General features: G+C 36.8%; 1 protein-coding gene across 3 annotated transcripts in view; it reads right to left on the reverse strand.

The window, feature by feature from the left end:
- The window catches only part of PMS1 (PMS1 homolog 1, mismatch repair system component), an 87236-nt gene extending 73099 nt beyond the window's left edge, over positions 1-14137 (reverse strand). The window contains exons 1-3 of one of the 3 annotated variants that reach the window (XM_008687260.2): positions 14035-14137; positions 13225-13342; positions 8858-9013 (exon numbers count right to left, since the gene is read on the reverse strand). In XM_008687260.2, coding sequence (XP_008685482.1) covers positions 8858-8989 — 132 coding nt within the window. In that variant the 5' untranslated portion in view covers positions 8990-9013; positions 13225-13342; positions 14035-14137. The remainder of the gene's footprint in view (positions 1-8857; positions 9014-13224; positions 13343-14034) is intronic. The other 2 variants (XM_008687261.2, XM_040642913.1) reach the window with 2 other exon arrangements.
- Positions 14138-14208: the final 71 nt, after the last annotated feature.

Here is a 14208-nt window from a genome sequence, read left to right on the forward strand (position 1 = left end):
AGTTCCTCATCTCTCTCAATCTAAAATTAACATCCTGGAAACAGTTTGGCTGTTTCATTTTATACAAAAATCATTAATTACAGAAACACAAATCTTGTAATACAAATAAGAACTCCACGCATCTGAGTAAAATTAAACAAAGATCTGTTTATATTTTTAAATTATATCAACTTTAATTAACTAATTATGAAACATTCCTACTCAGGACAGTTACTGTTAAATGTAATTATAGTAAAACAGGTATTATATAAAGCAAACTAGGTGTTTATTTTAAAACTCTACAAAGCTGAAACTGGTAAATATTAAGACACTAAAATATACAGCCAGATAAAAACATGTACTTTACTTTTATAAGAGGACTTCTGTTGCTTTCTAACAGTATTTTTAGAAACATGTTTTTCTTCCAGAGAGCTTTAAGAACTAGGTATATGTCTGCCTGCCTAAGATTCATAAGTGAAATCTACCAAAGATTGTATCCTAATCAGACTGTACTATATGAAATGCCTAAGAAAAATAAGTTGTCTTTCTTTGGGTTTAATAAATTTCCAAGTTCATAGAGGTTACAATACAGTTGACCCTTGAACGTAGGGATTAGGGGTGCTGACTCCCACATCGCCAAAAATCCATGTATAACTTTTGACTCCTCAAAAACTTAATAGCATACTATTTTTTAAAAAAAATTTAATTCCAGCATAGTTAACAGAGTATTATATTAGTTTTGGGTGATATACAGTGATTCAACACTTCCATGTATTACTCAGTGCTCAAAAAGGTAAGTGTACTCTTAATCCCATTCACCTATTTCACCATCCCCACAGCCACCTTCCCTATAGTAATCATGTTCTCTGTAGTTAAGAGTCCGGTTCTTGGGGAGCGCCTGGGTGGCTCAGCCAGCCATTAAGCAGCTACCTTCAGCTCAGGTCATGATCCTAGGGTCCTGGGATCAAGCCCCACATCAGTCTCCCTGCTCCGCAGGAAGCCTGCTTCTCCCTCTCACACTCCCCTTGCTTGTGTTCCCTCTCTCGTTGTCTGTCTCTGTCAAATAAATAAATAAAATCTCTTAAAAAAAAAAAAAGAGTCCAGTTCTTGGTTTGTCTTTTTTTTCTTTGCTCATTTGTCTCCAAAATTCTACATATGAATGAAATCATATGTTATTTATCTTTCTCTGACTTACTTTGCTTAGCATTATATTCTCTAGCTCCACTCACAAGGTTGCAAAGGGGAAGATTTCATTTTTTATGGTTGAATAATATTCCATTGTATATATACACCACTTCTTTATTCATTCATCTATAAATGTACAGTTGGGCTGCTTCCATATCTGGCTACTGTAGGTAATTCTGCTATAAACATAGGGGTGCATGTATCCCTTTGAATTAGTGTTTTTGTATTCTTTGGGCAAATACCCAGTACTGCAGTAAGTGAATCACAGGGTAGTTCTATTTTTAACTTTTTGTTGAACCTCCATACTGTTTTCCATGGTGGCTGTACCAGTTTGCATTCCCACCAACAGTGCAAGAGGGTTCCTTTTTTCCACATCCTTGCCAATATCTTTTGCTTCTTGTTTTTTAGATTTTGGCCATTCTGACAGGTGTGAGGTGATATCTCAATAGTTTTGATTTTTATTTTTCTGATGATGAGTAATATCAACATCTTTTCAGGTCTCTGCTGGCCATCTGGATGTCTTCTTTGGGAAAATGTTCATGTCTCCTGCCCATTTTTTAATTGGATTATTTGGGTCTTGTCGTGTTGAGTTGTATCACTTCTTTATATATTTTGGATACTAACTGTTTACTGGGAATGTCATTTGCAATGATCTTCTCCCATTCGGTAGGTTGTGTTATCATTGTTTCCTTTGCTTTTTTTTTTTTTTTTTTGTGATGCACTCCCAATAGTAGTCCCAATTATTGCAATGTAATCCCAATAGTTTATTCTTGCTTTTATTTCCCTTGTCGGAGACATACCTAGAAAAATGTTGTTATGGCCAAAGTCAAATTACCGTCTGTGTGCTCTTAGGATTTTATGGTTTCAGGTCTCACATTTAGGTCCTTTATCTATATTGAGTTTATTTTTGTGTATGGTGTAAGAAAGTAGTCTTCCATGTTGTGGTACAGTTTTCCCAACACCCGTTTGTTGAAGAGACTGTCTTTTTCCTTTTGCATGTTCTTGATTCCTTCATGGAAGATTAACTGACCATGTAATTGGGGACTTACTGTTGGGTTTTCTATTCTGTTCCAATGATCTGTGTGTCTCTTTGTGCCAGTACCATACTGTTTTGATTACTATAGCTTTGTAATATAACTTGAAATCTGAAATTGTGATACCACCAGTCTTGTTTTTCTTTTTCAAGATTGCTTTGCTATTTGGGGTCTTTAATGGTTCCATACAAACTTTAGGATTGTTTGTTCTAGTTCTATGAAAAATGCTATTGGTATTTTGATATGGATTGTATTAAATGTGTAGACTGCTTTGGGTACAATTTTACAATATTTGTTCTCCCAACCCATGAGCATGGAACATCTTTCCATTTCTTTGTATTGTCTTCAATTTCTTTCATCAACGCTTTATAGTTTTCAGAGTACAGGTCTTTCACCTCCTTGGTTAACTTTATTCCTAAGTATTTTACTATTTTCAGTGCAGTTGTAAAAGGGATTTTCTTAATTTCTTTCTGCTGCTTATTAGTATATAGAAAGACAACAGATTTCTGTATGTTAATTGTGTTTTGTGTGACTTTACTAAATTCATTTATCAGTCCTAGTAGTTTTTTGGTGAAGTCTTTAGGGTTTTCTATATACATTATCATGGCATCTGCAAAAAGTGAAAGTTTTACTTCTTCCTTACCAATTTGTATGCCTTTTATTCCTCTTTGTTGTCTGACTGCTATGGCTAGGACTTCCTGGAAATAAGCTGAATAAAAGTGGTGGGAGTAGACATCCTTGTCTTGTCCTAACCTTAAGGGAAAAGCTGTTTTTCACCACTGAATATGATGGCAGCTGTAGGTTTTTCATATATGGCCTTCATTATGTTGAGGTATGTTCCCTCTAAACCTACGTTGTTGAGGGTTCTTATCATGAATGGATGTTGTACTTTGTCCAATGCTTTTTCTGCATCTATTAAAATAAATCATACACTTTTTATCCTTTCTCTTATTGATGTATCACATTGATTGATTTGCAAGTATTGAAAAACCCTTGCAACCCAGGAATAAATCCCACTTGATCACGGTGATTTTTTTAATGTATTATTGGATTTAGTTTACTAATATTTTGCTGAGGATTTCTGTATCTATGTTCATCAGAGATAGTGGTCTGTAGTTCTCCTTAATTGTGGTGTCTTTATGTGATTTTGGTATCAGGGTAATGTTGGCCTCACAGAAGGAATTTGGCAGTTTTCCTTCCTCTTCTATTTTATTGAATAGCTTGAAAACAATAGGTTTTAACTCATCTTCAAATGTTTGGTAGAATTTCCCTGTGAAGCCAGCTCATTCTTAATTTTTGTTTGTTGGGAGTTTTTTGATTACTGATTCAATTTCATTGCTGGTAATTAGTCTGTTCAAATTTTCTCTGTCTTCCTGTTTTAGTTTCTGGTAGTTTATATGTTTCTAGGGATTTATCCATTTCTTCTAGGTTGTCCAATTTGTTGGCATTTAATTTTTCATAATATTGTCTGACAATCCTTTGTTTTTCTATGGTGTTAGTTATTTCTCCTCTTTCATTTATGATTTTATTTCAGACTTTTTTTTTGATGAGTCTGACTAGAGGTTTAACAATTTTGATCTTTTCTAAAACCAGGTCCTACTTTCATGATTGTTCTATTACTTTTTTTTGGTTTCGTTGTACCATTTATTTCTGCTCTAGTCTATTATTTCCTTCCTTCTGTTGGTTTTGGGTTTGTTTGTTCTTTTTCTAGTTCTTTTAAGTTTAGGTTATTTGCGATTTTTCTTGCTTCTTAAGGTAGGCCTGTATTGCTATAAACTTCCCTCTTAGATTCATTTTTGCTTCGTCCCAAAGATTTTGAATTTTCTTTTGTCTCCATATACTTTTTTTATTTCTTTGATTTCTTGGTTGACCCATTCATTGTTTGATAGCATATTATATAACCTCCATGTATTTGTGCTCTTTCCAGATTGTTTCTTGTGGTTGATATCTAGTTTCATTGCATTATGGTCAGAAAAGATACATAGTATATAACTTATCTTTTTGAATTTACTGAGACTTGCTCTGAGGCCTAATATGTGATCTATTCTGGAGAATGTTCCATATGCACTTGAAAAGAATGTGTATTCTGTTTTAGGATGGAATGTTCTGAATATATCTGTTAAATCCATCTGGTCCAACATGTCATTCAAAGCCACTGTTTCCTTGTGGATTACCTGTCCATTGATATAAGTGGGTTGTTTAAGTCCCCTACTATTATTGTATAACTGTTGATTAGTTTCGTTCTGTTTGTTATTAAAAACCGTTTTATGCATTTGGATGCTCCCATATTGGGTGCATAAATATTTCCAATTGTTATGTCTTCTTGTTGGATTGTTCCCTTATTATCATATAGTGTCCTTTGCCTCTTGTTACCATCTTTGTTTAAAGTCTAGGGTGGCTTAGTCAGTTAAGCATCCGCTTTCAGCTCCAGGTCATGATCTCAGGGTCCTGGGACTAAGCCCCACATCAGGCTCCCTGCACAGTGGGGAGGCTGCTTCTCCCTTTCCCTCTGTGGTCCCTCTACTTGTTTTCTCTCTCATAAAGAAATCAAATCTTTAAAAAAAATTAAAAAATAAAGTCTATTTTGTCCAATATAAGTATCGCTACCCCAGCTTTCTCTTGACATACATTTGTATGAAAAATGTTTCTCCATCCCCCACATTTATTTGACAGATGTTTTTAGGTCTGAAATGAGTCTCACAGGCAGTATATAGAAGGGTCTTGGTTTATTATCCATTCCATCACCCTATGTCTTTTGACTGGAACATTTAGTCCATTTACATTCAAAATAATTATTGATATGTATTTATTGCCTTTGGGTACTTGTTTTGTGGTTGTTTTCGCAGCTCTTCTCTGATCCTTTCTTCTCTTGCTCTCTTTCAAGGTATGCTGCCTTTCTTTAATTATATACTGGGGTTACTTTCGCTTTGTTTTTGCATATCTATTACAGGTTTTTGATTTGTGGTTACCATTTCGTCTGTACATAACATTTTCTGCATATAGCAATCTATATTAAGTGGATGGTCATTAAGTTTGAATCTATTCTTTACTTTTCTCCCCCCAGTATTATAGATATATCATATCATATTTTATATCCTTTTGTGAATCACTTGACTGATTTTTACAGACATACTTATTTTTACTGCTTTAGTATTGTCCTACTTATGGTCTTTCCTTTCCACTTAAAGAGTCCCCTTTAAGATTTCTTGAATGTCAGTGGTCATGAATTCCTTTAACTTTCTTTTGTCTGGGAAACTATCTCTCTTCCTATTCTGAATGATTGCCTCAATGGATAGAGTATTCTTGGCTGCATATTTTTTCCATTCAATGCATTGAATTTATCATGCCACTGCCTTCTGGCCTGCAAGGTTTCTGCTGAAAAATTCATTGATAGGCTTATGGGGTTTCCCTTGTGTGTAACTGTCTTCTCTTCTCTCACTGCTTTTAAGATTTGCTCTTTATCACTACTTTTTGCCATTTTAATTATTATGTGTCCTGGTGTGTGCTTCCTTGGGTTGATTTTGTTGGGGGCTTTCTGTGCCTCCTGGATCGGGATCTGTTTCCTTCCTCAGATTAGGGACATTTTCAGCTATTATTCCTTCAAATAAATTTTCTTCCCCCTTTTCTTTCTTTTTCTGGGATCCCTATAATGCAAATGTTATTATGCTTGATGAAGTAGCCAAGTTCCCTAAGTCTATTCTCATTCTACATACTTTTTTTTTCTCCTTGTTCAGCTTGATTACTTTGCATTACTCTTTGTTCCAGTTTGCTAATTTGCTCCTCTGCATCCTCTAGCCTATTATTTCATCTAGTATATTTTTAATTTCATTTATTGTGTTCTTCATCCATAGTTCTTTTTTATCTCCTTGTTAAGGATCTCACTGATGTCCTCCACTCTTCTCTCAAGTCAAGTACATTTATGACCATTACTTAAAATTCTCTATTAGGCATATTACTTATATCTGTTTCTCTTAGGTTTCGTACTGTGGTTGGCCCCGTTCTTTCATTTGGGACATATATCCTCTGTCTCCTCATTGTGTCTCATTCTCTGGGTCTGTTTCTGTGTGTTAGGCAGGTCATCTATCTTCTGCTGTTGAAAATAATGGCCTTATGAAGAAGTCCTATACTGTCCTATAGTGCAGTGTCCCCTGTTCACTAGAACCTGGTACCCCCTAAAGGGGGTGCCCTGCTGTTGTGTCCTGGCCACTTTTTCCTTCGCTGCAGTGCTCTGCAGAGACTCTCTTTGTCTACTGTAGGCAGTGTGCAGTCCCTGGCTGGGGCTGGGTGTGCAGTTTTAACAAATAAGTGCTGGTCTGCTGCCAAATGAGACCTGCTGCCATTGCCAGACTGGGCACCGCAAAGTGCATGGGTTGGGAGATGAGGTGTTAGGAAGGTCTGCACTGGTCTTCTGGCGGAGGAGACTCAAAATGCCGGGACTGAAGCATATGTAACTGGGAAGGGTGGATCTGCTCAAGCGTGGTGTTAGGGGGATGGAGAGGACTTGGTGCAAGCAAGTTAGGTAATGTCAGTGCTACGGTGGTTCTCGCAGGTGGCTGTGTGTTTATGTGGGGAGGGGGGGCGCATAGGAGAGAAATGGTGTCTGCCCACTCCTTTGTTCCTGGAAGAGTCCCTCAGTGATCCCTGACCTCCAGGACATGCTCTGAAATGAGTAAACTACTATCCCTCCAATTTTCAAACTGCTGCTTCTAAACTGTAACTCTGAGGGGTGTTTGTTGTGCTCTCTTTAAGGGCAGGGATTCAGCTTCCTATTGCCCTCCAGGTTCTCCCAGAATGGAGGTTGCTGACTTTTAAAATTCCAGGTTATAAGACCTGCTGGTTTTAAGAATTCATGAAATTGAGCACCTCTGGCTTTCAAAGATAAATATGTGGATTCATCTTCCCTGTGCCAGTTCCCTAGTATGACATAGTTTGTTTCTCTCCCCTCTCCATGCCTGCTGTTTATTCCCCTACATGGAACGCCTTGGTCTGTTTCACTCCCCACTGCATCTCTGCCCTTCTTACTCTCTTTGATGTGGCCTCTTCTCTACCTTTGGTTGTGGATTTGTTCTGCCAGACTTCAGGTCTTTTCTGGGTTATTTATACTGATGTGAGTGTTATCTAGTTGTATATGTGGGACAAGGTGAGCTTAGGTCCTCTTAGTCCACCATCTTCTCTTAATAGCTTCCTCTTAATAGCCTACTATTGACTAGAAACCTTACCAACATCATAAAAAGTCAACTAACACATATTTTATATGTTATTTGTATTATACACTATATTCTTACAACAAAGTAAATTTAAAAATAAGAAAATGTTATTAAGAAAATCATAAGGAATAGAAAATACATTTACAGTACTGTACTGATCAAAAAAAACAACCCACGTCTAAGTAGATTCATGCAGTTCAAACCTGTGCTGTTCAAGGGCCAAATGTATATTATTTAAAACAAAAACAGGTTTGGTATGGTATAGAACAGCAGTTCTCAGCATCAAGTAGAAACCTGTTGTAAACATAAATTCTTGGGCCCTGCCTAAAATCTGAAATTTTAGAGCCCAGTAACTGTTTTAATAAACTCCCTAAAGTATTCTGATGTACCCAAATGTTATTAGAACCACTAGCATAAAGCAAAGATCTTGAATGGGTTTTAGAAACAGAAAGATCTGAACTGCAATATCAGATTTACTACTTACTAATTATAGGACTTTGGGCAAGTTCTTGGAACCTTCACTATTGTTAAAAAAAAAAAAGTATAGTAGTAGATAAATCACAGGGTTTTTATAAGGAGCAATTGCAACTACATATATATGCATATATGTGCATTCTATATATAAGTTATCTCTGTGTGTATATATATATATTGAAAAGGTAAGTCTCTTTCCTACAAAGATTTTTATCGGTATTATTTCTAATGTTGTAATACTGAATGTAAATATCTGATAATTAGAAGATTATAAAAAAATGTACTCCTATATTCACTCAAACAATTTATTCACCATTTATATACCAGGCACTGGCCAGGTATGGAGGACACAAAAATGAAAAAATATAGACCTTACCTCTACAAGCTAGTAGTTTATAATAAGGGAGGTAGACATGCCAACTAATTGTAACAAACCATAAGAAGTATCATAAATCATATTAACTCAAATTATTTAATACATAGCATTTAAGATTTTTTAATGTGAAAACTATGACACAAGAAGGGATTTAGTTTTGAAATCAGATTAGGTGGAAAAGATAAAATACAAATGAGTATAAACAAATAAATATAAATAACCAAGAATAATTAGTAGAAAACATAGACAAATTAGATTCACGTTTTAGGTGATGGAGTCCTAAAGAACACATTTTCTTTTAGAATTTCCTTTAGAATAAATAACCAAGAATAATTAGTAGAAAACATGGACAAATTAGATTCACGTTTTAGGTGATGGAGTCCTAAAGAACACATTTTCTTTTAGAATTTCCTTTAGTGTTACTGCAGTATCAATTTAAATAAAACTTATTTTTAAGAATTTACTCTTAAGACAAAAAATGCAATGTCCTAAAAACAACTTATTAGCACAAAGAAAGAAGAGAAAGGTAATAGCCGTAAGGAGAAATCATCTGCCCAGACCTTTTTTTCTTTAAAGGTATTTGGCTTCTCAGGGACACTCACCAGTTTAACATCTATGCTTGTGGCACCTGCATCCAAGGAGTTTTCAATGAGCTCCTTTACCACACTGACCACTGAAGTGATTATTTGAGAACTTGAGAGGAGGCACACTGTTGCTGCAGGCAACTGTTTCATTCTAGTATTTAGTACAGTAGCTAGCTAAAATGTAAGTTGTACAAATAAAAATTGTTAAACATTCCTAACAGATCTGATAGCAACAACAATTAATCACAGCTCACATTTACTGAACTTCCCACTATGCCAGGCTCTACTGTAAGCACACACAGTATTAAATCATTTATTTACTACAATTTTTTTTAAATAGGTGGCATTATCACCTCCGTTTTATAAGACTGAGGCACAGAGAAGTTAGTTGGTAAATCCATACTACAGTAATAATTCAAGAACAGTAAGAAAAACTGTGCTATAATAACTGTAATATATGATCTACCAGGGTAGGAATGACCAGGTGGTGCTGTCCCCGTGGGATGTAATGTCATTCACTCATAAGCCTTTATGGCAATCTCTCAATCATTAGTCATCTATATGTTTTGATGAATTACAATGTCTTTTTCAATTATTAAGCTTTACTGGAGTTAGGGTGCCTAGACCTTAGCATTACTGCTCATCTAAACTAGTCAGATGTCAGACACACCAGATAGCTCTATCTCCTATACTACCGTGCCTAAAACATCATTCTAATAATGTAGCTCCCCATGATAAAGCTCAAATCTCTGTGCTGGCATTCGAAGTCCTTTACATGCAATCCAACCTTACATCCAAGATCTCTCTACCACTAATTGTTTTAGCAAAAAAAAAAAAAAAAAATCCTTTGTCTAAAACCTTTCAAACAAAGAAACAAAAAAAAAGATCTTTTATGGAAATCCCACGTGTAAAACATGCAGGGAGCAGTGTTTGCTTTTGCCTTAATGCTTAATTTCAGAAAAGACTCCAGGAAAATAAAAAACACGAGGTTGACAACATGAAACTCCTTATAGATTCAAGACAAAAAAATGGGGAGGAGGGGAATCCTAGGTACTTCTTTAATTTACCATGACTCACATGCTTACATGATTTGATCCTATGGAATTTAAATCCAAACAAAACAGCAATGCCAAAGACAAAGCAAATTTTAAAAATATCCATTTAGGATTCTCAGGCAAATTAAGACATAAAACAGCAGAATCATATAAAAAATAGGTAAGAAATGGGAGTACAGTCACTATAACAACTGCAGAGGAATTTAAGGGATGCATTTCTGGGAAGAGATCAACACACTGAGATCTGAGTGATAACTATATTTTGCTTTGTACAAGGCAAACCTGATCAGCACAGCAGAAAAACATATCAGACTAGAGTTTAAAAAACAGGTTTAGAGGTTCATATTTAATACATATAAACTGAAGCCTATCACTTAACTTGCTCTGTAAAATCAATTCATCACCTCTATAAATGGAGATAGTGCTTCACAGGTTTGTTGTGAGGATCAAATAAGCAAGCACATATAAAATGTTCTGTAGGGGTGCCTAGGTGGCTCAGTTAGTTAAGCATCTGCCTTTGGCTCAGGTCATGATTATTTATTTCTTACACTGACTACAAGATGAAATGATATTCTGAATATATCAGCCTATCTCATTATATTATTAAAATTAACCTCTTTTTTTTTTACTTGTTTTAATGTGACTACAAGAAAATCTAAAATTATATATATGTGGCATACATTATAGTGCTATTCGAGAGTGCTATATAGAGTAGTGGTTAACAAAGCAGGCTCTGAAATCACATCACTTTCATTATATACTAGCTCCTATGCTAATAGTTATATAACACTAATAATTATAATTAAAGTCTAAAAATCATCTAATCTACAAAAATGGAGATAATAATATATGGTTATGGTGAGTAGTAAAGAAGATAATGAATCTAACTTATTACAGTGTTTTTCATACACATGTTAAAGATCTCAGGATACTTGGACTACACTGAGTTCCTCTAAACTCTTAAAAGAATAGGTTCCCCACCCATCTTCTAATCCCTACTCCCACAGGGGTTAACCCATGGCCTGCAACCAGATCAGGCTTGGGTTCAAGAGGTCTTCTACCTTAGTTTGAGAATGCCAAGGATCTAAGAAAACACTGATCAGACTTTGGGTATAAACCTAGCATCGCCTCATCTTTTACTCTTTCTGAGCAATCTCCTTATTAAACTCGGTATTTTTGCCTCATTCTCTACAATCTCTCTTTCAAAATCTGTTTTCCCCCAAGTCCCTAATTTCATCCCTATACTGATGTCAAGGCAGACCATAGCATGAACTCTATCTTCACACACATCTTACCTCCTCCACCCCACTGTGTCCTCTGGTTTCTTAAAATGATTACACCTCTGCCCACTCTTCTTCCCTAACTCCCAGGTCAATGTCTCTTCTAAGAACTTTCATCTCAGTACTTTAACCAGTCTGCCTTTAGGCATCTTGACCTTCAAAGCAAAAAAAAAACAAAAACAAAAATTGTTCCCTCAACCCTATTACCCCAATAATCATCTTCCTTCTTTAGGAAGCCAAAATAACCTCTAAAACTATATCCCCAACAGAGATCTTTCTCTTTCCACATTAAAACAGGCATTTCTAACAACCAGTGTCAAGGCTACCTTAAGATAATTATTTGTAAAACAGAATTTATCTTCCTCCTCCCCTCCCCATACCCTCTACTTCACTTCACTATTTCCCTTAATATATACTATTTTTAGTGACTAAGATCAAAAACCTTGATCTTCCTTTGCCAGCAATCCCATCCTACTTGTATCTCTACTTCCTCCTAGTGCAATCCTATCTATCATTCTAGACTCAGTTCCACAGCCACTTATAACATGGTCTTCTGATCACCCAACCAGGAGTGATCCTCCCCCCCCCCATTCCTAAAGAACTTGGTTTGCATTACTTGTGGAATGTTTATCACAACCCTGTCCTGACCTGTACAACTTCTGAACGCAAGCAAGTATATATTATGTATTTCTGGATGCAACACAGAATAATCAGAGTACTTCACTCATGGCAAGCACTTGAAGAATACTAATCAAGGGCCACAAAAAAAATTTTTATCAGCACTCCAATGTAAACATTAGGAAGGGTGTCCTCCTTCCTAGTAAGTCACCACTGCGTTAATTTCTTCCCTTTATAAACTTTATTTTAACTTCCATATCATCTCTTATCTCACCTATATCTCCTACCCAGACTCTTTTCTGGACTGCAGGACCTCATTTTCAAGAACCTTCTAAATATCATCATTTAGATAAGTCAGAGGAACCTTACATTTGAACATGTCTCAAAATGATCTCAGATCTTTCTCTATTTGACTGTTTTTGTTCCTGTATTTGTTTGATAATAAAAATAACAGCTATCATAAGCAACTTTGCATATATATATATAAAATCCCATTTAAATCCTCGCAACAACCCTATCACTCCTCTATCACAAATGAAATTTGAAAGTTTTATAATATCAAGATCACAAGATTCAAGATCACAAAACTAGTCAGTGACAGATGCACACCTGCATACCCTGGCATGTTTGATTCCAAAGGCCCTGCTCATCCAGTCTCACATGGCAAAATTAGAAATCTTGAAGTCACCCCAGAAATTCTCTTCACTTTCTACATCCTGCCACTCAGTCCTATCTATCCTACTACCTAAATATTTCTCAAACTAGTCCTCTCCTCTCTATACCGATAACCTCTGTTCAGCCTCTGAACAATTCTCCCCTGAAGTACTGAAATAACCACCTAATTGATATTTTGCCTCAAATCTCAACCAATGATAGGGTTCTTTCTAGATTTAATTCTCATCATGTTGTTTACTAAAGTTTTATAAAGAGTTCCAGTTTATCAGATAAAGTTCAAAATCCTTAACTGGACCTCTACCTTTCTGATCTCATTCCACTATTCCCCAAATACAGAGTAAACTTGTCATACTACACAACTTGTCTCTCTTAATGTGTTGGCACTCACTTGTTCCTTAGTTCACAAGGTTCTCTTTCTCTACCAAAGACTTCTAACCATCCTTCTGGATTTAGTTCAAGTATCACCTCCTCAAGGAAGCCTTGCTTAGCTGCTCCAACTTTGACACCTCCCCACCTCAACAGACTAAGCATTCCTTCCTGTGTACTCCCACAGCACGTTTTCCTTATTTCCAAATGAAAACAGATCACAGGTTATTCTATTGTTTTTCTGTCTCTTCCTCCTGGCTCAGAGTTCTCTGAGGACAGAGATTTTATATTAATCTCATAGCCCTGGCATAATCTGTAGAACATAGCAAGCATTCTACCATATGTGTACCAAATGACACCTTTTGAAAAGTGAAAGAGTTATCAGGCTTACATCACAGCATAGAATGTGTGAGAATATCAGGAATCAGTCCTCCATATTTGCTGAGAGGGAAATCAAACACTCCTGAAAGAATACCATCCAGGAAAATCAGTTAAGGACAACAAGGTACCTAAAAAAGAAGTAGAGAACGTGTAGCTACAGGCAAACACAATGAAATAATTTACTTTAAAAACAATAAACATAACCCAATTGTTTTCAGAGAGCCAACAGAAGTTCGATTTCAAAAAGATAATTCCAAATTATCTGACCTTTTCTTTCCATTCTCAAATAAGATCAATTTTTGAAATTCACATTTCCTCAGCATGTCATACAGGTGCCTGTCTTCAACGTGTAGATAAACGCAGAATGACACCAGTAAAAATCATGGTTAAGTGATGAGAGTTTGCTTACATCACTTGTATGACGCCACAACACACAATATATACTACACTCACGAGTTACGGCTGTCCGGAGTTAAAATGTCTGCCTGGCAAACAACTTTAAATCCTGCACTCAGAAGGCCCTGGGAAATGGGCTGCAATAAAGGCCCCAGCACGATTTAGTCAGGAATGGCCAAACCAGACAAAAACCGACCGAGCCCTCTTAAAGACCGCTCTCCACGCGTGCGCACCCACAAGCCCGGCTTCGTCCGCTTCCCGCCCCTTCTTGGCGAGGGGACGGGGGCGGGCGGGGGGAGGGGAGTGGGCAGGAGGCACAAGGTTTTCAGCCGCGCTCTCACGCCAAACGGGACAAGTCGAGGGGAAGGGACCCTCGAGACTAACAGAAGACAAGAATGAATGCCCGTTAGGCACACAACACTACCGTCTTGCTCGCGCGAGGTGGGCAATTACCATCCACTAGCGAACCAGCCAGCGTCCCGCCGAGCTCACAAGCCCAATCTCGCAGATCCCGGACTCACCTTCAGCGCGCGCGACTGGGCGGGCACTAGGCGCGCAGCGCTTAGTCCCGCCTTGCCCGGGGAACGTGGGACTGGCG

Source organism: Ursus maritimus, unplaced genomic scaffold (genome assembly GCF_017311325.1).
Source record: "Ursus maritimus isolate PB19 unplaced genomic scaffold, ASM1731132v1 scaffold_1, whole genome shotgun sequence".
In the NCBI taxonomy this organism is placed as follows: Eukaryota; Metazoa; Chordata; class Mammalia; order Carnivora; family Ursidae; genus Ursus; species Ursus maritimus.